General features: G+C 42.1%; 1 protein-coding gene across 1 annotated transcript; it reads right to left on the bottom strand.

Moving 5' to 3' along the window:
- DGKE (diacylglycerol kinase epsilon) lies at nt 1–24296 on the bottom strand. Its single transcript, XM_052658865.1, has 11 exons — nt 23689–24296; nt 15811–15970; nt 14145–14264; nt 11390–11533; nt 10993–11150; nt 10563–10614; nt 6108–6221; nt 4714–4785; nt 891–1018; nt 556–667; nt 1–180 (listed from the first exon to the last, which is right to left on the bottom strand). Exons 1-11 carry the CDS (start codon nt 24294–24296, stop codon nt 1–3), a joined length of 1848 nt encoding a protein of 615 aa, XP_052514825.1.
- Nucleotides 24297–25486: the final 1190 nt, after the last annotated feature.

The raw sequence follows: 25486 nt of genomic DNA, 5'->3' as shown, positions 1-25486 counted from the left end.
CTACTCAGTCTCCTTTGTATCCTCTTGATCTGAAGCACTAGAGACGTCGTCATCTGTTTGCTCTCCAGAGAAATACAACATCAGAGCGTGTGTCTTGTGGGTTATGGTGACGGTGCAGGGCCCCTGGGCCCACGGCTCCCCATCTACCTGCATTGGCATCATTGAGCACTTCAAGATTAGCTAGAATTACAGGTACAAATGAGAAAAGAGTTAGTCCCCAGAAAGCTCAGAAAAATCTTCCTTAATAAGATCTCGAGTCCTTTAACCCTTCTTAGGGACATTTCTTAGCAATGCACTCTTAGAAAATTAATCTGAATATATTTTATTCTTCAATTGTTTAAGGGATTCTTTTTCACTGAACACTTCACTTCTTCAGCTGGACCGAGGGCCATATTTCCTGTCTTTCCCCATCCTATTCAGCCTGGGTAGAGGATGACTGATCGCATGGGTTGTAAACCACATGTTGGTTTAGGGAAGGCTATAGTATATTATCTTCTAAACCTCAATGGCTTAGAAATGGGACAGATTAGTCCATTGTAGCAATATTTCACCTACTCGCACTGTATGTGCTTGTCCTATTCGAAAAGGATTCGCCAGTTTCACTTGAATCTGAGCACAGTGGAAAGACCCATATACTCCAACGACTTCCAATAAACCATCATCATGCCTGAAATTGGACAAAGGAAACATGGATTACGCGATGCGGTAAAATAAAACCAGCCACAACAGGACAATTACTTTTCAGCATACGTGGACCATCAGCTTATTAACTATTGATACTAATGAGGTATACAAGAGGAAAATCTGTGGTAAAAATGTTAAAAGTCTACAAAGAACAGACTGCTTTAAAGAAACCAGTGACATAAGAAACCGCTTGCAAGTGTGCATACCTGGCTAGAGGGAAAGGCTCGTCCCCCATCCCTTCCCACAGTCTGCAGCCGCCACCCCAGTAGCCGATATTCAGAACGATGATGCCTTCCAAATTCGGCAGTTCTACTCGCTCACCATCCAGCTCTAGCTTTAAAGAAATACAAGGAGTAAGTTACTTTAGGGCACACTACTTTCAGACACAGCCACTCAGAATCCTATCCACTTTCACATACATGTGAGAGCTGGCAGGAAGACTGCTTCCTACCCAGGTAATCTAGCCTTTCTCATTTGTTCAATGTTTGTTGCAATAAATGAATCATAACAGTGAATTTTTTTAAAATCAAAGACATCCTTTTTCTTACATCCCATTATTTTTTCAGGCTTTATCTAACTGGCTGTTTTAGCAGCATCTCACACTGCCACAACCCCTTCCTCTTTCCCTGAAATATTCTCTTCCTTTGCTTTCTGGGAACCAGACTACTTCTCTGGGCGTCCCTCTGCCACTGCTGAGAGCTCCACTCCCAGCCTCACACCGAAGGCATTTCACACAGCTATGTACCATGTCCTGGGCTCCCTTCTCTTCTCTACACACTCTGGATTGAAATCTGAGCTACTTCTGTCTTGCTAATTCCCATCTCTGTGCTGATGGCAATTTTTTGTTGGTGCAGGAAAGTGAACTGGGCTAGATCTGTATATCCAACTGCCCACAAAACATTTCCCATTGACTATGGCTCCTAAAACTCTCATGCCCAAAGCTGAGTTAAGCATCTTCTCTGCCATCTACTTTCCCAGGAAAGGTTAGCACCAGCTGTCCTCACCCCCCTAACTAGAAACCTGGAAGTTATCTTTGACCTCTGTCTCTTCACCTTCCATACCAATTAAGCACGAAAAACCACCGATGCTACTTCTGAGTCTCCGTCCCTCGCCGTCTTTCCTGACCGCACCCTCGTCCAGCAGCCACTGTTTCTCTAGCTCTGCTCGCCTCTTACTCACCTCTCAAAGGCTGGTTAGACTGACACTTATCCCGATTACGTCCCTTCAATGGCTGGACTCAGTGTTCACGATGAACTCCAAGTGCCTTAACGAGTCACCAGTTTCTCTGTGACCTTGGTGTCTGCCTGGTTCTCCAGCATCAGCTCTCGCCACTGTCTCTCCTGCAGGCTACACTCCAGCCTGAACACACTCAAATATGCTATGTTCTCTCCTGCCTCTGGGCCTTTGCCCATGTTGTTCTTAGCCCAGAATAATGTTTATCTCCTTTATTTAGCTAAGTCTTAATTTGCAGATTACAGTCTGTTAACTTCTTCCAGAAAGACTTCCTCATCAGTCACTTTCCCTAGACAGTTTCCAGTCTGTGGGTTATGTACAGTTCAGTTCAGTTCAGTCGCTGTCATGTCCAACTCTTTGCAAGCCCATGGACTGCACCACGCCAGGCTTCCTTGTCCATCACCAACTCCCGGAGCTTGATCAAATGCAAGTCCAATGCGTCGGTGATGCCATCCAACCATCTCATCTTCTGTTGTCCCCTTCTCCAGCCCTCAGTCTTTCCCAGCATCAGGGTCTTTTCCAATGAGTCAGTTCTTCGCATCAAGTGGCCAAAGTATTGGAGTTTCAGCTTCAGCATCAGTCCTTCCAATAAATATTCAGGATTGATTTCCTTTAGGATGGACTGGTTGGATCTCCTTGCTGTCCAAGGGACTTTCAAGAGTCTTCTCCAACAGCACAGTTCAAAAGCATCAATTCTTCAGTGCTCAGCTTTCTTTATAGTCCAACATCCATACATGACTACTGGAAAAACCATAGCTTTGACTAGACGGACCTTTGTTGGCAAAGTTAATGTCTCTGCTTTTTAGTATGCGGTCTAGGTTGGTCATTGCTTTTCTTCCAAGAAGCAAGCATCTTTTAATTTCATGGCTGCAGTCACCATCTGCAGTGATTTTAGAGCCCCCCAAAAAATAAAGTCTCTGTTTCCATCTATCTGCCATGAAGTGATGGAACAGGATGCCATAATCTTAGTTTTCTGAATGTTGAGTTTTAAGCCAACTTTTTTACTCTCCTCCTTCACTTTTATCAAGAGGCTCTTTAGTTCTTCACGTTCTGCCATAAGTGGGGTGTCATCTGCATATCTGAGGTTATTGATATTTCTCCCAGCAATCTTGATTCCAGCTTGTGCTTCATCCAGTTTGGCATTTTGCATCATGTACTCTGCATATAAGGTAAATAAGCAGGGTGACAATATACAGCCTTGACGTACTCCTTTCCCGATTTGGAATCAGTCTGTTGTTCCATGTCCAGTTCTAATTGTTGCTTCTTGACCTGCATACCTATTTCTCAGGAGGCAGGTAAGGTGGTCTGGTGTTCCCATCTCTTGAAGAATTTTCCACAATTTGTTGTGATCCACACAGTTAAAGGCTTTGGCATAGTCAATAAAGCAGAAGTAGATGTTTTCCTGGAACTCTCTTGCTTTTTCTATGATCCAATGGATGCTGGCAATGTGATCTCTGCTTCTTCTGCCTTTTCTAAATCCAGCCTGAACATCTGGAAGTTCACGGTTCACGAACTGTTGAAGCCTGGCTTGGAGAATGTTGAGCGTTACTTTGCTAGCATGTGAGATGAATACAATTATGTGGTAGTCTGAACATTCTTTGGCATTGCCCTTCTTTGGGATTGGAATGAAAACTGACCTTTTCTAGTCCTGTGGTCACTGCTGAGTTTTCCAAACTTGCTGGCATACTGAGTGCAGCACTTTCACAGCATCATCTTTTAGGATTTGAAAAAGTTCCACTGGAATTCCATCATCTCCACTAATTTTGTTCGCATTGTAAGGCCCACTTGACTTCACATTCCAGGATGTCTGGCTCTAGATGAGTGATCACACCATTGTGGTCATCTGGGTCTTTAAGATCTTTTTTGTACAGTTCTTCTGTGTATGTAATTCCTGTAAGACTTCGTATTTTCCTTATATTATTTCTTATGCCATAGTACAGGGTGGTTTAAATGTCTCTCTTCTCTCCAGACTGCAAACTTAGTGACAGGGAGAGATCTGCCACTGTACGTCTAGTACCTGAAACTGTGCCTGGCATTTAATGGGTGGTATCACAGGTGATTTTTGTATAAACAGATGATTAGACAAAAAAATGCGCTATGTCATACGCTTCACTCTACCCAAGTAATCAAAGTCCAGGAAAAAGGAAATAGGATAAAGCAGAAGGGAACATTCCTCACAGCCAGCCTCACCCTTCCACCTGTGCTGTGAGCTCAGAGTCTGTCTAACTGCAGCAGCTTTCCGAGCTGCGTGTGCAGTCAGGCTCCTCCCTCTCTGCTCATTTTCCACTCTCTCCCTAAGCTGTTTATTGTTGGGCTCTTTCCTTACTCTTTTTTGGCCATGCTGCATGGCACATAACAGAGATACATCACAACCATAACAGGAATTAAACTTTGGGCTTCATCTTCCTCTGAGAGTCCATGGCTCAGGCACTGTTGTCACAGAGCTTCACACTGGTCATCACGCATGAACAGACGCTGCTCAGTATAAGAGTTACACAGACTCTGGAGTTACATAAACCTGGGTTTAAACGCTGGTTACCTGTATCCCTGGGCACTCTGTGAACCTGGGCAAGTTATTTAATTTCAAACAGCTTCATGAGTGACGGGAATATAGTAGTATCTGCCTTACAGGCTGTGGTGAAAATTTAGTGGGAAAATGTGTATAAAGCACTTAGAAGTATCTGGTACACAATAAATACTCCATACGTGTTATTGAAATATGTTAATAGAAAATTCAGCATTTTTGTTTAAAAAAAGTTCATAGTCCAGAGACCACCTAAAAGTTTAAAAGCTTACCTCAACTTTTTTATTCAAATCTTTACATTCTTGCACTAAACAATCTTTGGTTCCATAAAATAAGTAAACAGCCTATGAGAAAGGGACAGAAAATATGATATTAAAGCAATCTAACAAGCCCTGTAAGCTAAAAAAAGACACTGAACCAAAGCTCCCTGATGTGACGACTGAGTCATGTATCCACAGAGTGGACTGCAGACTGATGGGAGAAGATGCCATTATTACTACAGTTCAGCCCATTTTCTTAGGGGAATGTAGGATTAGGTCGGAGAAGGCAATGGCACCCACTCCAGTACTCTTGCCTGGAAAATCCCATGGACAGAGGAGCCTGGTAGGCTACAGTCCATGGGGTCACTAAGAGTCAGATACGACTGAGCGACTTCCCTTTCTCTTTTCACCTTCATGCACTGGAGGAGGAAATGGCAACCCACTCCAGTGTTCTTGCCTGGAGAATCCCAGGGACTGGGGGGCCTGGTGGGCTGCCGTCTATGGGGTCACACAGAGTCGGACACGACTGAAGCGACTTAGCAGCAGCAGCAGCAGCAGGATTACGTGGTTTGTGCTTAAATGGTGTTTTCTCCCAGTTTATCCAAAAAGCTACACCTTATGAAGAAAATTTCACCTTGTCCTAGTACTTAACATTAGTTAATGGAAGTAATACAGGCAAATCTAGCAAACATTTGATAATCACTTTTGAATATAGAAACGTTGATGGAAGCATTGAGATGCTAATTACCATACTGTATAAACAGCAACACTATTGTGTTGGTAACTATATTAATAAAAGGGAGCTATTTGTAAATTTCAAATATTTGTAAAACAGAACCAGGAACAGCAGATAACTGTAAAACAGAACCAGCATCTCTCTGTCACATCCTGTTGCTCAATCACCAGAAGTCATTAAAAAAAATTCCAAGACAAATGTTCCACCAAAGGAATCAATTGTACTAGAAACCAGAGATGATCTCCGTTAAAACTGTGGTAAACAAACTGCTGCTTTTCTTAGCTCATTTGCCTTTTAGAGTCTTTTCAGGCCTATTCAATCTATTTTTCCACTAATGACTTCATCAGAAATTCATCTTGCCTAAATTTACTTCCAATTCTAGTTGCCATTTAAGATAAGCTATCATATATTCCATTTAGTAGGCATCTAAGCAAAAGATGCCCTAAAACACTGCAACTCTCAGTTAAAAAATTTTGTCATGGTTATAAAATACTTTAATAAAATACATTTAAGGATCGAATTTGACAGTCTTACACAAAATGGAGCAGGCACATGTTTCCGTAAGTTAGTTCTATCTCAATCTAGTTGAAAGAGTGCTAGGTATAACTGAACTATTGATTTTTACTGTACCTTAGGTGATAAGCAGGAAATGCTATTTTATCCAACACACCTTATTAAGAATTCTGCTAGAAAACAGAGACGGGGCCTTCTCACGGTGCGCGTGAAAATTGAGGGCCATGAGAGCGTCAGGTCCAACAGAAAAATAGTTGTTCATTGTGAATTCCTGTGGAAAAGGGTAAGCAGCAGATTATGCTTCCATCCATGCCTGTGTCACTCAATCAACGTATAAACCTTAGTCTTTATGTTCTTTATGAAAACTGAGTCATTTACTTTTTACATAAGCTATTTTATGCTATCCAGTGATGTTTCCAGAGATAAAGCCTCAGTTTAAAGGCTTCTTTAAGACAAAATTTCACTTTCCATTTCTGGTTAATATGCTACATCTAAACAGTTCTACTCTACACCCAGGCTTTCCAATCCTGTGTTCTCATTATATTTGCTTGTTACTTCCAGCACTTCTCAGGTTCTCAATTTTCCAGTCTCCATTAGGCTATTGGTGCCTGCTCAGTTTATCTTACTTCCCAATCCAGCCTGGGTTCCTCAACCGAGCTGCACTGGGTCTTCCCCCTGAGCAACAGATTGCATTTCTGACTTCTTGTTCAGCGGGTCACAGACTAAAGGTTGGCATGCCCTGAATATTAACGCATTTTCTTCCCATTCACACCTGAAACCCTATTTTTCTTATTTTGGTCAATGTCATTTTCACACATCCTGTCACAAAGACTAGAAATCTCGTAGTCAAGTTTTCTTTCCCGCTTCCCCTAATAGCAATCAGTTGCCAAGTCTCGATCAATACTACTTCTAAAATGTCTCTGAACAGGGAAAGTGCTGAGTCATGGTCTGGAAATGCTGAGTCATAGTGAGGAAGGTGCTGCGTTATGGTGAGGAAGTATGTAGTTCTCCTAAGATTCCCTTTGTTTTGTCATAATGCAGGTTTCTTACCTATTTTCACATTATCCCCAGTATTTTTTCTTTCTTGTTTTTATATATTATTAATTTTAAATTGGAGTTTAGCTGCTTTACAATGTTACCTTAGTTTCCGCTGTACCACCAAGAGAATCAGCTATATGTATACACATGTCCCTTCGCTCTCGGACATCTCTCCCCGTGGCCACTCCCCCACCCCACCTGTCTAGGTCACCACAGAGCACCAAACTGAGCTGCCTGTGTTATGCAGAAGCTTCCCACCAGCTGGCGATGGTGCCCCACTCCAGTGCTCTTGCCTGGAAAATCCCATGGACGGAGGAGCCTGGTAGGCTGCAGTCCACGGGGTCACTAAGAGTCGGACAGGACTGAGCATCTTCACTTTCACTTTTCACTTTCACGCATTGGAGAAGGAAATGGCAACCCACTCCAGTGTTCTTGCTTGGAGAATCCCAGGGACGGCAGAGCCTGGTGGGCTGCCGTCTATGGGGTTGCACAGAGTCGGACATGACTAAAGTGACTTAGCAGCAGCAGCAGCAGCAGCAGTGTGTATATATGTCAATGCTAATCTGATTCATCCCACCCTTTCCTTCCCTTGTTGTGTCCCCAAGTCCATTCTCTATGTCTGTATCTCTACTCCTGACTTGCAAATCAGGATTTGCAAGGTTCATCAGTACCATTTTTCTAGATTCTACATATATGCATTAATATACAATATTTGTTTTTCTCTCTCTGACTTACTTCACTATGTATGACAGACTCTAGGGCCATTCACATCTCTATAAATGACCCAATATAATTCCTTTTTATGGCTGAGTATAGAAAGAGTGCCTGAAGAACTATGGATGGAGGTTTGTAACATTGTACAGGAGGCGGTGATCAAAACCATCCCAAGAAGAAGAAATGCAAAAAGGTAAAACGGCATTTTTATCTCCTCTGAGGAGACCTTGCAAATAGCTGAAAAAATAAGAGAAGTGGAAGGCAAAGGAGAAAAGGAAAAATATACCCATCTGAATGCAGATTTCCAAAGAATAGCAAGGAGAGATAAGAAAGCCTTCCTCAGTGATCAATGCAAAGAAATAGAGGAAAATAGAATGAAAAAGACTAGAGACCTCTTCAAGAAAATTAGAGATACCAAAGGAACATTTCATGCAAAGATGGGCACAATAAAGGACAGAAAAGGTATGGACCTAATAGAAGCAGAAGATATTAAGAAGAGGTGCCAAGAATACACAGAAGAACTACACAAAAAAGATCTTCATGACCCAGATAATCATGATGGTGTGATCACTCACCTAGAGCCAGACATCCTGGAATGTGAAGTCAAGTGAGCCTTAGGAAGCATCACTATGAACAAAGCTAGTGGAGGTGATGGAATTCCAGCTAAACTATTTCAAATCCTAAAAGAGGATGCTGTGAAAGTGCTACACTCAATATGCCAGCAAATTTGGAAAACTCAGCAGTGGCCACAGAACTGGAAAAGGTTTGTTTTCATTCCAATCCCAAAGAATGTTCAAACTACCACCCAATTGCACTCATATCACACACTAGCAAAGTAATGCTTGAAATTCTCCAAGTGAGGCTTCAACAGTATGTGAACCATGAACTTCCAGATGTTCAGGCTGGATTTAGAAAAGGTAGAAGAAGCAGAGATCAAATTGCCAACATCCACTGGATTATAGAAAAAGCAAGAGAATTCCAGAAAAACATCTACTTCTACTTCACTGACTATACTAAAGCCTTTAACTGTGTGGATCACAACGCACTGTGGAAAATTCTTCAAAAGATGGGAATACCAGACTATCTTATCTGCCTCCTGAGAAATCTCTATGCAGGTCAAGAAACAACAGTTAGAACTGAACATGGAACAACAAACTGGTTCAAAATCTGGAAAGGTGTACGTCAAGGATGTATATTGTCACCCTGTTTATTTAGCTTATACGCAGAGTACATCATGCAAAATGCTGAACTGGATGAAGCACAAGCTGGAATCAAGACTACAGGGAGAAACATCAATATTCTCAGATATGCAGATGACAACATTCTAATGGCAGAAAGCGAAGAGGAACTACAGAGCCTCTTGATGAAGGTGAAAGAAGAGAGTGAAAAAGTTGGCTTAAAACTCAACATTCAGAAAACGAAGATCATGGCATTCGGTCCCATCACTTCATGGCAAATAGATGGGGGAACATGGAAACAGTGACAGACTTTATTTCTGTGGTTTCCCAAATCACTGCAGATGGTGACTGCAGCCATGAAGTTCAAAGATGCTTGCTCCTTGGAAGAAAAGTGATGACCAACTTAGACAGCATATTAAAAAGCAGAGAGATTACTTTGTTGACAAAGGTCAGTATAGTCAAAGCTATGTTTTTTTCAGTGGTCATATATGGATGTGAGAGTTGGACCATAAAGAAAGCTGAGCACCAAAGAATTGATGCTTTTGTACTATGGTGTTGGAGAACACTCTTGAGAGTCTTGGACTGCAAGGAGATCAAATGAGTCAGTCCTAAAGGAAATCAGTCCTGAATATTCATTGGAAGGACTGATGCTGAAGCTGAAGCTGCTATACTTTGGCCACCTGATGCGAAGAACTGACTCACTGGAAAAGACCCCGATGCTGGGAAAGATTGAAGGGGATGACAGGGGATGAGATGGCTGGGTGGCATCACCGACTCAGTGGACATGAGTTTGAGTGAGCTCTGGAAGCTGGTGATGGACAGGCAAGCCTGGTGCACTGCAGTCCGTGGGGCCAGAGTCAGGCGCGACTGAGGGGCTGAACTGAAATGATGCCCACTGCACACATTCACCACATCTGCTTTACGACGCGCCTGTCGCTGGACAGTTAGGCTGCTGCCACGTACACAGTGCTGTAATGAACACTGGGCATGTATCTTTTCTACTTATGATTTTCTGCAAGGAAGACAATACAGACGGCAAAGAGGCACATGAAAAGACGCTTAACGTCACTAATTATTAGAGAAATGCAGACCAAAACTACAGTGAGGTATCATCTCCCACTGGTGAGAACGACCATCATCATAAAATCTACAAACAATAAATGCTGGAGAGGGTACAGAGAAAAGGGAACCCCCTTGCACTGTTGGCAGGAATGCAAACTGATAGAGCCACTGTGGAGACCAGTATGGAGGCTCCTTAAAAACTAAAAAGAGCACTACCATATGGCCCAGCAATCCCGCTCCTGGGCACACACTCTGAGGAAACCAAAATCCAATGCATCTTCCTAAAATACCCATCTGCCGTCGCTGCGCTGCCTCTGTAATATCCGCCATTTACTGACCAAGCTGGCACCCGCCAGTCTGCTTCCTCCGCCTGGGGAGACTTCTGTTTCTTTCTCTGTTGATCTAAATCGTATTTACATTTAAGGACCAACTCCCATGTCACTTCCCCTGAAATCTTTCCCGCCTGATCTACCAGGGGAGAACCAGGCACACCTGCAGCCTGCTCCATAACCAGCTCCCCAGAGATAAGCGCCTGTCACTGCGTCCCACTGCAGTGCCATGGTGGAAGCACCCCGTCATGTCTGCTGAAACCACTAGCAACTGCAGCCCTAAAAACATACCTTGGGTTTTCTTAAGTTGTAGTATCCTTTATTTGTTACTTGAACTTTCCATCTAAAAAACAAGTTTAAAAAAAATCAGTAATTACTAACAAATTAACTGTCAGTTAATTATAATTATTACCAATCAACTCTGGATGTCTGGTAGATAAGGTTCTTCTATTAAAACAGCTTTTGGGAAATGAACACATTTAAATGACTGTGTAAATCTTGAGAGGAGTACTCAGCCTAACTTGTTACCTAAATTATGATTTACATAACAACACAATATACAGCAGCAAAATAAGACGCCAGTGTCCACACGTAAGTGCAACTGACCCAGTCTTTTACATTTAAACCACATTTACCTTTATAACTACACAAGTCCTCGTTCATAATTCAAGCAATATTCCCAAAGCTCAAGCAATCACTTTTGAGGGTAAGTATAACTTACCTATCTAGTTTAATTCCATCTGCGTCCATCACGTTTCTTAAGACTTGTGCAACTGGGATTTCTCCCGCATAACCTGTTCCCCACCCCAAGGTATTGGATAGATCATTGCCTGTTCCCAGAGGCAAGACTGCAACTTGTGGAATGTATTTCTCTTGCCCCTACAATACAGAAGATTATTTTAGATTTTTCTCTTCAGACTATTTGGAGGGTAATAATATTTGGTAAAATTTAAAGCCCAAAGCAATAAAGATACAAATAGTAACTGCTCAATCACAATATTCAAGGTTGGCAAGGTCTTCTAATATTCACCTGCATAATAAAAACTATAACCACAAATACTGTGTAACTTTCTTGGAAGTGCTTCTGTGAGAGGCAAGGAGATCTTAAGGATGGATACCTTAATCTTCATTTCGTCAAGGGCATCCAGGACCCAGCCGACAGTCCCATCCCCTCCACAGACAAGCACTCGAGCTGAGTCATAGGGAAGAAGAGTACAAAGTTGTAGGGCTTTGATGGGGGGAGTTTTAGTAATATCAAAAACCTATAATGTGAAAGAAAAGGAAAAAATTATTTTACCCCACACTGTCACCCACCTGTGAGGATAATTTCCCTCTAGATGAGGACCTAGATGTGCTTAAATAACAACGCTGGCATTTATCTTTATGCTGGGCAGTATACCAGACTATACTCACTGTGGCTCATCCTGAGTGAAGTGAGTGAAAGTCGCTCAGTCGTGTCCAACTCTTTGCGATCCCATGGACTATATAGTCCATGGAATTCTCCAGACCAGAAAACTGGAGTGGGTAGCCTTTCCCTTCTCCAGGGGGTCTTCCCGACCCAGGGATGGAACCCAGGTCTCCCATGTGGCAGGCGGATTCTGTACCAGCTGAGCCACCAGGGAAGCCCTGAGGTGGCCCCTGAAAAGCACGAGCAAACAGCAGTCTACTGGAGATGGAGACACAGGGAGGCTAGAGAACTTGCCCGCGCTGCCTCTGGTAATTAAGTGCTGACAGAGAAGTCGAACCCTGTCTTCTATCCACTGTACAATACCGCCACCTTCATGTTCCCTAAAGCCAGGCTGTGCTAAGTTCACCTCTAACTAGCGCTGCCTGTTCTGCACGGGCTTTAAAAATCCATTATTAGCGCAAGTAGTACACATTTCTGGAGAACAAGTTTGCAATATGAGTGAAATGACATAAAGATGGAAGGATCCATAATACCTATAATTCTATAAATGATCTAGGAAAGTATTTCAAAAGATGAAAAAACTGTGTATAAAGATATTCAGTGCAGCATTATTTATAATCATACAATTGTAGAGACAAACTCGACTGCCATCAGCAGGAGACTGTATAAATATGGATACATCCACTTGACGGTTTCTCAGTCATCACATATATAATTATGAGGACTGGGCTGCAACACTGGAGAAGGCAATGGCAACCCACTCCAGTACTCTTGCCCGGCAAATCCCACGGATGGGATTTAGTTGAAAAACTAAACAACCCATTGTGCAGCAATCATTCTTTCTAACTTGTAATTTTTCCTTTCAACATTACACAACTTAAGAAAATATAAAACTAATTTTAAAGGGAAAGAGAAAGGGAAGTTCCCTGGGAGTTCAATGGTTAGGACTTGGCATTTTCACTGCCATCAGCCTGGGGTTCAATCCCTGGTTGTTTAGTTTTTCAAATCCCATGGAGGAGCCTGGTGGGCTGCAGTCCACGGGGTCACTAGGAGTCGGACACGACTGAGCGACTTCACTTTCACGCTTTGGAGAATGAAATGGCAACCCACTCCAGTGTTCTTGCCTGGAGAATCCCAGGGACGGGGGAGCCTGGTGGGCTGCCATCTCTGGGGTCGCACAGAGTCGGACACACGACTGAAGCGACTTGGCAGCAGCAGTAGCAGCAGCAGGTTGCAACACGGGAGAATATACTTTTAGGTAAATGCAAACTTAGATTACTTTTAAAGAAATGCCAGTATATAAACACATGCACAATTCATGGAAAGAACATGGACAAATGAAAACAACTGATGTATCTGTATAGAGGTACAGCAGGTGATTTTCTCTATTTTAAAATTTTATTTATTTTGGCCTTGCGAGGCTTGTGTGATCTTAGGTCCCCAACCAGGGGTTGAACCCCAGGCCATGGCAGTGAAAATGCCAAGTCCTAACCACTGAACTCCCAGGGAACTTCCCTTTCTCTTTCCTTTTAAAATTATTTTTATATTTTCTTAAGTTGTACAATGTTGAAAGGGAAAATTACAAATTGGAAAGAATGATTGCTGCACAATGGGTTGTTTAGTTTTTCAAAGTAGAAGCTGCTAGCATGTCATCTCAGTCTCAATGGCATGAACCTTTTATTCTTACTTTTAAAACTGAGGTATAACTTACATATAATGAAATTCACTGATTTAAAGTCAACAACTAAATGAATTTTAGGAAGCTTAGTGAGCTGTGCATCATTCGGTTTAGCACATTTTCGCTGCTCCAGTAAGATTTCCCATTAGTAAGTGTCCATCAGTCACTCCTAATTTCCAGCCCTAGTCTTAGGCCATCACTGATTTACTCTCTGGCTCTACAGATTTACCTTTTCTGAACAGATCATATGAAAGGAGTTATACGGTACCGATCCCCTGCACTGTGCTTCTTTCACTCAGCATGTTTTTGAGGGTCATCTAATTTGTAGTATGTATATACTAGCATTCCTTTTTATCACTGAATATTCCATTCGTATGGGTACGTCACATTTTCTTTTATCCAGCCAGTGACTGATGGGCTTTTCACTTTTGGGCTATCATGAAAAATGCTGCTATGGAAATCTGCACAAAAGCATCTGCGGGATATATGTTTTTGTTTCTGTTGGGTAGATTCCTATAAGTGCTATGTGGTATGGGAAATCTAGGTTTGAATTTTTAAGAAAGTGTCCAAGTGGTTGCTAAAGTTGCTGCGCCGTTTACAGCCCTACCATGAGAACCCCTCTTTCTCCACAAATTCAGACGGCTCAATACTATTTTCATAATTATTATTCTTCCCTATAACCAGGTGATTACTGGCTTAAAGCATTAACAACCATTACAATTTAGGGAAAATGTACAACTAAAAAGGAAAAGATTACTACAGAAAGAAAGGTCTCCTCTTTGGTTACCTGGACGGGATTTAGGAGGATCCTGAATTCTCCCAGCAATCCTTCTCCCATGTTAGTTCCACTACGAGAGTTGGCCAGAATTATTAATGGAGTCCATTGCTTTCCAAGTTTAGAGGCGAGCTAAAGAAATCAATGTGCGTTAAAAGACCTTAATATCTCAAAGACAGTGAGTAGTTTTTCATTACTTATTAACCACAGTGCTGTAAATCTGCTGAGAGAAAAACCAACTATCCCAGTAAGTACAATATAAAAATCAAAGAATTCTAAGAATGGAAAGAGATGAATTAATTTAATTTCTGCTTAATATATTAATATAAATCTCTTCTACATTATTCTAGATAAGTTATCCAGTATACACTTGGGTAACTCATGTAAGAAGGAACTTACTTAACAAGGAATTCCACTGCTAAATCAAATTACTAGAAAGTTTTGACTTAAACTGAGTTAAAAATCTGTCTTTCAGTAACTTTCTACTTTTGATTGCTGAAATAAGGAATAATCTCCTTTGTTCCTCCATCTAACTGTTGTGTTCAATCACCTGAAGCATCATTGTTTAGTCTTGCCTCCCAGGCAACACAGTTCAGCCCTTCATAGGAGGGACATTCATCTCCGCTCTCTAAACCCTGACTGTGCTTTTCTGGCTGTACTCTAATTTTCAAGCTTTTTGATTTTTTTGAATGGTGTATTCAGAAACAGACTCAAGAATCCAGATTTGTACAAAGCCCTAAATCAAGTTAAATTCCTGTTTCTCTAACCTAAACACTTCTTTCCTCTCCCCTTCCCCTCATGGGTATAAACATTAATGAAGATGTTCCCTGGTTTTACTTGGTGATCCTCAGTCTCCTATGATGTCAGACTGAATTCAGAGACATAAGGGGTTGTGTATTTTTTTAAAAAAGTATCACAATAACATTAAACATAATGTTTTTAAATTTTAAAATGTCTATTTTGGACTTCCCTTGTGGGAATGTTCACTATTATTTGTGGCAGAATCTAATGTGCAACATAAATTCTTATCTCCAGGTACCCTATATGAGGTTCCAAAGGAAAACACTCTTCAGAGCAATGTGTGAGAAAAAATCTGTTTTCTTTTTACCGACAATAATGAGTCCCAAACCTGGCTGTTCATCAGTCATCTGAAAACTTAAGACAAATACAGGTTCCTGGGACTTATGGCTACCTGCTCCAGTATTCTTGCCTGGAAAATCCCACGGGCGGAGGAGCCTGGAGGGCTCCTGGAGGGCTGGGGGGTACAGTCCATGCGACTAACACTTTCACTTTCACAATATGGTGGTGGTGGTTTAGTCGCTAAGTTGTCTAGGCTCCTCTGTCCATGGGATTTTCCAGGCAAGAATACTAGAGTGGGCTGACATTTCCTTCTCCAGGGAATCTTCCCGACCCGGGACTCGAACCTGGGTCTCCTGCACTATAGGCAGATTCTCTACCAAGTGAGCTACGAGGGAAGCCCAAAATATAACACATCCCAATTTCTCCTTAGACCTGACGGAACTCAAGTGCCAAACTTCATGGCACATCTTTAGGAAGTGGGTAGGGTATCATGGCTTACCATAATGATTCTTCGCACACACACAGTTCTCAGTGTTTCACACTGACTTAAATAACTTTGTGGAAATCAATTATGTAAAGAAAAATAAACTCTGATTACCATTTCATAATCTGTTTTTTTGTCTTTACGCATATGATTAATGGAGGTTAAATAACTTGGTGGAATGATGAGGTTTTTGAATTCTCCAAAATCACACTTTTCATTCCTTAAGCTATTTTTCATACACTCATCATGTACTGTTTTCTGACACCAAACGCACCTGAGGGAAGGAAAAAAACAGATAATAATTAACTGGAAACCATAATCATACTAATCTGTAAACCAATCATTTTTGTCAAAAAAACAATTGTAATCTCATCACCAATGAAAAAATCTGGCAAATAAAAATTTATAATTGCTTTCTACATAGTCAAAATAGAGCAATAAACTTTGAATAAACTTGTTTAACAGTAGTTCTTAAAGTGTGGTCTAGGGAAGATCGTTTCAGGGTGTCTCTGAGGTTGAAACCATTTTAATAGTAATATAAGATGTTATTTCACCTTCATTTCTATCAAAAGCATACAGTAGAATTTTCTGGAAGCTTTATGGTATGTGCCAAATCAATGGACTGAATGCAGAAAGAGATACAAGCCTCTGGCTGACTTCCACATAAAAAATATAAAACGATGTCACTTTCCTCTATTTTCACAAAATATTTTGTTACCAGTATTATTTTTAAAGTGAATATTTTAACCATTTCTCAGTTTTAATTTATAATGTGGTAAATATCAGTAGATGTAATCCACGTAAGCAAAGCTGGTCTAGAATAATGGTTCTCTGTCCTATGTATTTGGGCTTTGGCGGGAAAAGGGTCATTAGGCCTAGAGGCCTGCAGCTTAAACACCGCACTGGCCCCAGTACTTGAAGAGTTCCTCAAGGTCCAGTCTGAAAACCTCCTGATTTATAACCATCTGTGACCACTTCAGCAAAGATAGCAAAACAGTCAATTTCTTATTGGCAGTTAATATGAAACAAATCTATACGTTTACATCTAAATTACAGGCAGAGACATTTATGTTCAAATTTGTCTCTCTGTTTAAATCCTGTATGAAATGAGAATAGACTGGCAAAGGTCTTAGGTTTCTATTATTAATCTACTAAGTATTTAATCCACTCACGGATCAGGCAGATCTGACTGTACAGATAAGAGCAGGCCAACAGAAAACAATGGTTGTAACTTAAAAAAAAAAAAAAAAGAGGATACAAACTCTTTCACCCCAAGGTCAACTCTTTTGGACTTCTATTTTAAGGTTGTTTTTTTCCGGTTGGATGTTCAGTTTTGTCAAGTAATTACTGCTATTAACTCAAGAATCCTAATTACTGCTGAAATTATAATTATCTGCATGATCTGTTAGAGAGAAAATGTAAAATAACTTGCATCATAGACTTTGTTAACACTTGCTTTCAACCTAAGCTTGGGAAATTACAACTGATTGCTTATAAAGCCAAAGTATTTTACCTCCACTTACTTGTCTACTATACACTTTAAACTAGTGTATTGTTATTGAAAATAATCTGAAAGGAAACCCCTCTGAATTATTTCACAACGGTTTCCTCTGGGAAGAAACGTGGGACTGAGGAATGAGAAAAACACTCATTTTTTACTCTACGTTCTTTTGTATTGTTTGAGTTTCTAAACATCAATATATATTCATAAACTACTTGAATAAATTTTTAAAAGTGTATTTTAGGTGATATTGGCTTGAAAGTGAAAGTGTTAGTCGCTCAGTGGTGTCTGACACTTTGTGACCCCATGGTCTGTAGCCTGCCAGATTCCTCTGTCCATGGAATTCTCCAGGTAAGAATACTCTAGTTGGTAGCCATTCTCCTTCTCCAGGGGATCTTCCTGCCCCAGGGACTGAACCCACATCTCCTGCATTGCAGGTGGATTCTATACTGCTGAGCCACCAGAAGCCCAAATTTAACTAGTAATCTGAAACAAAGCACAAATCAAATTAAGCAGTAATTCACCATATCAGTGGAGGATTTTTTATTTTAAGTGAAAGTGAAAATGAAGTTGCTCAGTTGTGTGCAACTCTTTGTGACCCCATGGACTGTAGCCCACCAAGCTATCAACTTTCAAGACAGAGTAAAATTTGCTGGTATGGGAGGCAAGGCATGCAAGTGGGTATTCTAGAATCTAGATCTTCCCGATCCAGCCAATTAAACCCAGGTCTCCTGCACTGCAGGCAGATTCTTTCCTGAGCCACCAGGGAAGCCTCTTATGCTTGAGAATTTAGAAAATATAGAAAGACATAAAAGTCATCTAGAGCTAGTTACTCTTTTTGATATATTTAATCTCAGTTTTATAGTCCTCATATATTTATTTTTCATGTTAGGGGTAACAAAGTATATATGTCTGGAGGTACTTTTCCTCAGAAATTGTATCATGAATTCTGTCCTATGCCATTAAGTATTTTTTTAAAAAACATAGCTTGTAAAGATGTATAATATCACATCACATGGACATAACATAATTCATTTAATCTTCCCCCTTCTAAAAAATTTAGAGATAGTTTGTCTAAGTATAAACAACATGATGCACAACCTTAAACATAAATGAGATTACTTCCCTGGAATCTTTAGAAGTCAAATTACTGAATCAAAAGGCATGCATTTTCCTAAGTTTCTTGAGATGTCTGTCCAGAATGGTATCAACCAGCATCCAAAGGTGTCCATCATATTTAATACTCGCTCAACACTTTTCCTTGATAATTTGATGAGTGGAAAAGTACTTCGTTGTTTTAATTTGGAGATCTTTGATCACTAGATGAAGCTGAATAATTTTTCTGCCTTGTTTTGTGAACTGATTCATAGCCTATCTTTTACTAGGTTTTAATAACTGTTAGTGATGTAGGATATCAACTTCTTTTCTGTCATATTTCCCGCAAATATTTCAGTTTTCTCTTAAATTTACTACTTTAATCTACTTAAGTTTATTTTTTGCTAGACAGATTTATATTCCCTTTGTGGTTTATTTAAATGTTTTCAAGCTTTGAAGACCTTTACCTTTCCAAATTAGATAAACATTCGCCTATAGCTATTTTCCCCCCTCACAATTCAGCTTTAATCCAGTGCTTCTTAACCTTCTGGGGCTACAGATTCCACTGAGAATCTCGTGAAAGTGTTAGGCTTTCTGGAACCTTATCTATGAACTAACAATTCCTGCTTCAATCCATCTGGAGTTTATTTTGGTATAGAGTGTGATATGAAGAGTTAACTGTTTTCCTCTCAAAGAGCACTTGTCCAAGCACGACTGATAAAGTCATCTTTTCTATCCCACTGATTTGTGACACCTTTATCATTCACTGAATTCTCATAAATTTCAGAAAAGACTGTTTTAACCAAGATGATGGCTATTATCAGCCTTTGCTCTGTGAAAGTAAAGCCAACATACTCACTCCTTAGGCAGCACTCTACTTTTCCTGAGAAATACCATAATCAAAATTGGGACCTGTTTTCTTTATGTATTTTGTAACTGGTGTTTTATTTGATCTAGATTTCAAATCTGATAGGAAAATAAGACATTAATAGCAATATTTTAATATTTTAGTTTTAGCAGTCATGTTTTTGAGTGATTGTTTATAATCTTTATTCTTTCCCTATTTTGAAAAATTTTAAACCCTTACACAGATGTCAAAAGAATAGCAAAATGAATACCTTTAAACCAACCCTTAGCTCTGATTCTTAATTAACATTTTTCTCTCATATTTTCTTTCTTTCAAAATAAACTCATATTTTGATGAATCATTTGGAAAGAAAATTGTGGACATTAATGAAATTTCACCTTTCAATACTTCAGCAACTATTTCCAAAAATACAAGAGTAGTCTCCTTGCTTTTTCAAATGTTTTGCATTAGAAAAAAATTTTTTAACAGCAACACAGGTAAGCCCACCACCCATATTCCAGCATTAGTAACTTACTGTAATTACTTTGCTTCATTTCTGTCTATCCATTTCATGCGTGCTTAGCCCCTCAGTCATGCCTGACTCTCTGAGAACCCATGGACTGTAGCCCGTGAGGCTCCTCTACCCATGGGAGTCTCCAGGCAAGAATACTGGAGTGGGTTGCCATTCCCTTCTCCAAGGGGATCTTTCTAACGCAGGGATCAAACCCGGGGTCTCCTGCGCTGCAGGTGGTTTCTTTACCATCTGAGCTACCTGGGAAGGCTTTTTTTTTTTTTGGTGCACAAAAGTAAATTGCAGACATTAGAATATCTCCTAAATACCTCAGCAAGCAGGCATATCACTGTTTAGATTTTTTCTTTTGATTTTATGTATGATGAAATCTATAAATACGTACCTTTTCTGAGTTTTGACAAGTAAATATAATCATGATCATAATCATGTTCATCATCTTATGAACACATAGAACATGACCCTATGAGTATTTTTGTGCAGGAGTATGACTGCCTTATTAAAAAAAAGTTCACAAGGCAAAAAAAAAAAAAAAAAAACACTTGCTGGCAACACTGCTTATTAGTTTCTCTAAAGTTGCCCCTTAGTAACTTTACCAAAAGGGACCAGTTCTCAGTATGCTGGAAGAGGCAACAGAATTATATGTGAAACTGAGATGGTCACCTAAGAAATTCATGTTAGAAAGGAGTTCAAACTACAAACTACAAACATACCTGCCTCCTAGTTTGGGAATATGTTTCACTGGAATATAGATCCTCATTCATTTATGTCTCTTGCTGGTTTTGCACTATGATGGATGGGAGAGTGAGTTAATTATGACAGGCCATACGCTCTGCAAAGCCTGAAATGCTTAGCTTTGGCTCTTTATAGAAAAAGTTGGCCCACCTCTGCTCCAGAAGATAACTTGTTCTCTTTCATTGTTTCACATAATTAATGAAATGAATAAACACGTACCAACAGAATGTAAAATCAAAAAGTTAAGATCAAAGCCTAAAGTTGCCAATATTGCTTTCTAAGAGTCAGAAGTTTTGTATTATTAATCACAGTGGGTATGTATAGGGGTGGGGTGTAGTGAAAAGGATATAAATAGAAGTGTTTTATAAATAGAAATATAATATAAACCAAAAAGTTTTCCTAACAAGAGACAGAACACAGTTTTATTCAATAACGTAATGAATACTTAAAAAAGAGAACCCAACTTCCTATTTTAGTCAGACGAGAGGTGCGAAGAAAGAAAAGCAGCGTGAGGCAAGAGATGAGAGGATGCTAGGTGCAAACACACTCTGCCATGGGCGAGGTGGGAGCAGGAGACACAAGAAAGAAAGACGGCTACAGGGGAACAGGGCCCAACACAGCGCCTGGCACCAAACAGATGCCTAGCATGGGAAACCTAAATATGACAATGGGACCAAATTAAAAGTCCTTTGTCACTTATTCTGTAGTTTTTAACTGGGTTGCAGGTTTTAAAATCAGTTAGCACATGGCCCTTTGAAATTCTATCTAATGGAATAGTCTTCATGGTTTACTTGAAATCTTGGACTTCCTAAGAATGTGAGGCAGTCACAGAAGGAGCCCTCCCCAGGGCTGGATAAAATCCAAAGAAGGACAGTCTGGTCTGTGTTTAAAGGTTATAAATATTTAGTTTCTTTATCTGAAATATCTCATTCCTGCAGAAGGTCACAGCAGACTGCAATCCTACATAAAATGATCAGCTAAAATAAATCAGAGCACTGCAGAATACATACTATTAATATTTCAGGTCACTGCCCCTTTCTTCTGGGAATAATAAACATTTCCTAAATTGTAAAGAAACCATTTTTACCACGGGTTAAGGGTTCTAGCATGCTAGGGAGAGACTGCTCAGTAACCCGGAGAACAAGCTAAGGAGGAAAAGGAGGTCTTCAAGGACAGAGGCTCATGTTTAAGAAGTACATAAATATAGCAGTAATTCTTAAGCTTTAGAATCACCTGCAGGGCCTGTTAAAGCAAAGATTATTGGTTCCCAGCCCAAGTTTCTGATCCACTGGGTCTGGGGTGAGGCTAACGTTGCCAGGAAAAATAGAAGATGCTCAGTTAAATCTGGATTGTAGGTAACAAATAATTTTTTGGTTTAAGTATGTCTCAAATAATGCAAATATTTTTATTTCATTTTGTGTTAGATGCAAATATCTGCTTTTTATTCTGTGTGCTAATCTAAATCTGTGTTAGAATTTGCATTTCTAACAAGTTTCTGAGTGATACTGATGCTGCTAGTCTGGGGACCTTATTTCAAGAACCACTGATACACAGGATATTATGTCATCATCAAGAAGGAAAAATTAGGGGCAGGGATGAGTAGATTAGGGAAGGATTCCTGGAGGAAAGGGCACAAGACAGTCATTAAGGATGCCAAGAAGCTAGCCAGGAAGAGGATACTTCAGCCTTGAGGAAAAGAAGGGTAATATGAAAAGTTGGTATTTAAAGGAAACCACAACCAGTCTGATGTTGCTGGTGCGTAAAGCTTAATGCAGACAGTGGTAGATAAGACTAAAAGGGCAGGGACGGTCCAGAGAGCACAAGGACCTTATATACCGTGTTAAGCACCTGGGGTTTATACTGAAAGACCATCACTGTAAGTGACGGGGGTTATGGAAGGGTTTTAAACAGAGACCCCATCAGATATGTATTTTTAGAAAGATCACTTAATTGGAGAATCAGAGCACTGTGATTATTTGCTAAGGAGTAACTGAAATGCAGTTAAGATATTTACAGAAATCATTTTAATCTAATTCTGCACAGACAAAAAGAAGGGAAGGAAATAATACTTAATTCATGCCTTCATTTAAACCAATCCCAATTCTCTAAAAGTTTAACTAGCAAGAGAATTATGAAAAATTTTTAAAAAGATACTGGTAACTGAGCTCTCACTGAGGCCAAAAGGACACCTAAATTTGAAAGATATCAAGTAAAAATGGTTATAAAACTGTAGTTGTTGAAAGTATATTTTGAAAGTCTTAATCTGATGTGTAAGATGTTAGAAATAATTGTTGATATAACAGTGCTCATGCTAATTTTCAAAAAGGACTTTCAAAAACAAAATACAAACAAAAAAAGTAACCTGCTATCTCATGCCAGTATTCTATTTCTGTTCTTAAACATGGCTAGGGACTTTTCAACTTGTCAGAAACAAAATCGAACACAGTGAAGATGTCCAGACTTAAGGCAGAGACAAGACTGTATTGGAGGTTAGAAATTCTGAAGGCCAATTCTATTTTACCACTGAGTAAAATTCTCTATCAAATTCTCTCAAATGTAAAATGAATTAGCACAGATAATCTGCAGAGAAGCATCCCCTTTTATTACCAATGTCTAACACAAGCAAAGAACAGCTTCACCTATTTTCAGACAATATTTAAGTACACAAATGTGTATTTAAAAGCTATTAAAATATTCTTGGCTTAATCAAAGTCGCTTGGCTTAAGATACCAAAGGTCCTGAAAGACCATCTGGCAAAAGGAGTATTCCTTTAAGTGTTCTTTCGGAGTGTGCACTATAGCACCAAACCAATATTAAAAAGAGATACCTAAAGTGCTGCCCTGGAAGGACACTAGTTTTCATTGTACATTCATAATACAAAACCCAGGATGAATCAGTTTTGCAATTTTAGGGAAAAATTAACTGGTCCATACTTCATTTTTCTTTATGCAAAATGGAGCTAATCAATAACTAGCAAAAGTTAAAATATAACCTACACTGGCCGTAAAGTCTGCAGCACTTGGAGCCCTCTGGATGGAAGTTAAGAGCCAAGTTTTATTGCCCAAAAAGGGCAGGCTGGCTAAGGAGTGTGGGCCAGAAGCGCTCGACAAATAACTACTGCAAAGCTGCCTCGTTCCACCATTCCAGGGCGATATATTAACTTGTTTCCTCTAAGTGGGCCCGTGAGGTCTTTTGTGGCGATCAAAGCAGGCTGCTGACATCCACTTTGAAAAGCTTGACTCCCTCCAAGCACTGTGGGGCAATCAGGACCCACCGAAGCCGTACCTGTAATCGCAGAGCTTGGGCTGGTTGCCGCACTGCTGCTTGCAAACCACACAGTAACTGCACAGGGGGACGTTTCCCCGGATCCAGTGGTGGGGCATGGCGTCCACGGCCTTGCTGTCACTCTTGAGCATGATCTCCTTGCAGGGGAAGCGCTTGTCGGCCTTCTTGAGGCAGCCCTCGTCCACGCGCAGCCCACAGCAGTCGCAGAAGGCGCCCTGCAGGATGTGCTGCGCGCACACACAGCAGTAGGTGGGCTGGCTGAACAGGTCCGTGTCGCGCCAGCCGTGCTTGCTCTTGCGGAAGATGTCCCTGCGGTGCAGCTGCCGGCGCGACCGCTGGACGCTGCACCAGAAGGTGATGAACACAGGCAGCAGCACCGAGCACAGCGTCCACAGGACCAGGTGCCCGTCCGCAAACAGGCTGGCGGGGGGCGCCGGCCGCTCCTGGCCTCCCATCTTTTCCAAGGACGGCGTCTGGCTAGGAGAGAAGCGGGCGGGTCCTCCACGATCTCGCTGTCCCCCTGCAGCCTCCCTCCCTGTCTGTCCAGGTGGCCGCGCGCGCCCCGCCTTCCCCACGGCCGGACCCCGGAGCCTCAGGGTCACCGACATGCCTAGCCGAAGGGTGGGCGCCCGGGGCCGTCACGCTCCCGTCCCGCGCCCAGTCCTCGCCAGGCCGTGGGGAGGGGAGCGACCCCACTGTGGAGGCCGCTCCCCACGAGGAAGCCGGCGCGGCGCCCGGCCTTGGCGCGCCGTGGTGCACGGGCCTCGCCCGCAGCCGTTAAGCCAGGCCCGGCACGCGCGCGCCTCGGGGGCTCAGGGCCCCACGGGCCCGCCCACCGCGCGGCCTCAGCGACCAGGGTGCCCTCCCCGCCCGCGCGCCCGGCCTACCTCGTGTGGGGCTGGGGGCTCGGCTCCGGGGCCCAGGCCCCCGGCCTTGCTGTCGCCCTCGCGTCGCCGCGAGTCTCGCCGGGTGTGCGGACTCCGCGGGAGAGGCCGGCACCGCCGGGGCCACCGGTTATGGCGCGGGGCCTCAGCCGCAGCGCCGGGGCTGCGAGGAGGTGTGAGGTGCGCCCGCGAGGCCGCGGGGCCCGACGGGGCGGCGCCTGACGGGGCGGCGCTAGACCGGGGGGCGGGGCTAGACCGGGGGGCGGGGCCGCGGCGGGAGCGCCGGGGCTGCGAGGAGGTGTGAGGTGCGCCCGCGAGGCCGCGGGGCCCGACGGGGCGGGGCCTCGACAAGGGGAGGGGTTAGATCGGGGGCGGGGGGACGGGGCCTCGGCAGGAGCGCGGGGGCTGCGAGAAGGTGTGAGATGTGACCGCGAGGCCGCGGGGCCTGACGGGGCGGGGCCTCGTGGACAGGGAGGGGCCTCCCGGGCGGGGCCGGGCTAGATTGAGGGCGGGCCCGTGGGCGGGGCTTCGGGAGGACAGTGGGCGGAGGAACAGTAGAGGGGGCTTTAGAGGCTTCCAAAGGCTATGGTTTTTCCTGCGGTCATGTATGGATGAGAGAGTTGGACTGTGAAGAAGGCTGAGCGCCAAAGAATTGATGCTTTTGAACTGTGGTGTTGGAGAAGACTCGTGAGAGTCCCTTGGACTGCAAGGAGATCCAACCAGTCCATTCTGAAGATCAGCCCTGGGATTTCTTTGGAAGGAATGATGCTAAAGCTGAAGCTCCTCATGCGAAGAGTTGACTCATTGGAAAAGACTCTGATGCCGGGAGGGACTGGGGGCAGGAGGAGAAGGGGACGACAGAGGATGAGATGGCTGGATGGCATCACCGACTCGATGGACATGAGTCTGAGTGA

Source organism: Budorcas taxicolor, chromosome 19, assembly GCF_023091745.1.
Source record: "Budorcas taxicolor isolate Tak-1 chromosome 19, Takin1.1, whole genome shotgun sequence".
Classification (NCBI taxonomy): domain Eukaryota; kingdom Metazoa; phylum Chordata; class Mammalia; order Artiodactyla; family Bovidae; genus Budorcas; species Budorcas taxicolor.
Note: the sequence above shows the minus strand (reverse complement) of the source record. Positions and strands in the feature narration are given on the sequence as shown.

Coding starts and splice junctions, on each gene's coding strand:
- DGKE (XM_052658865.1), bottom strand. CDS start 24,296: ATGTCGGTGACCCTGAGGCTCCGGGGTCCGGCCGTGGGGAAGGCGGGG. Junction 1,019..4,713: donor ATTTGAATAAAAAAGTTGAG/GTAAGCTTTTAA, acceptor ATTTCTTTAAAG/CTAGAGCTGGATGGTGAGCG. Junction 181..555: donor GACAAGCACATACAGTGCGA/GTAGGTGAAATA, acceptor CTGTAATTCTAG/CTAATCTTGAAGTGCTCAAT.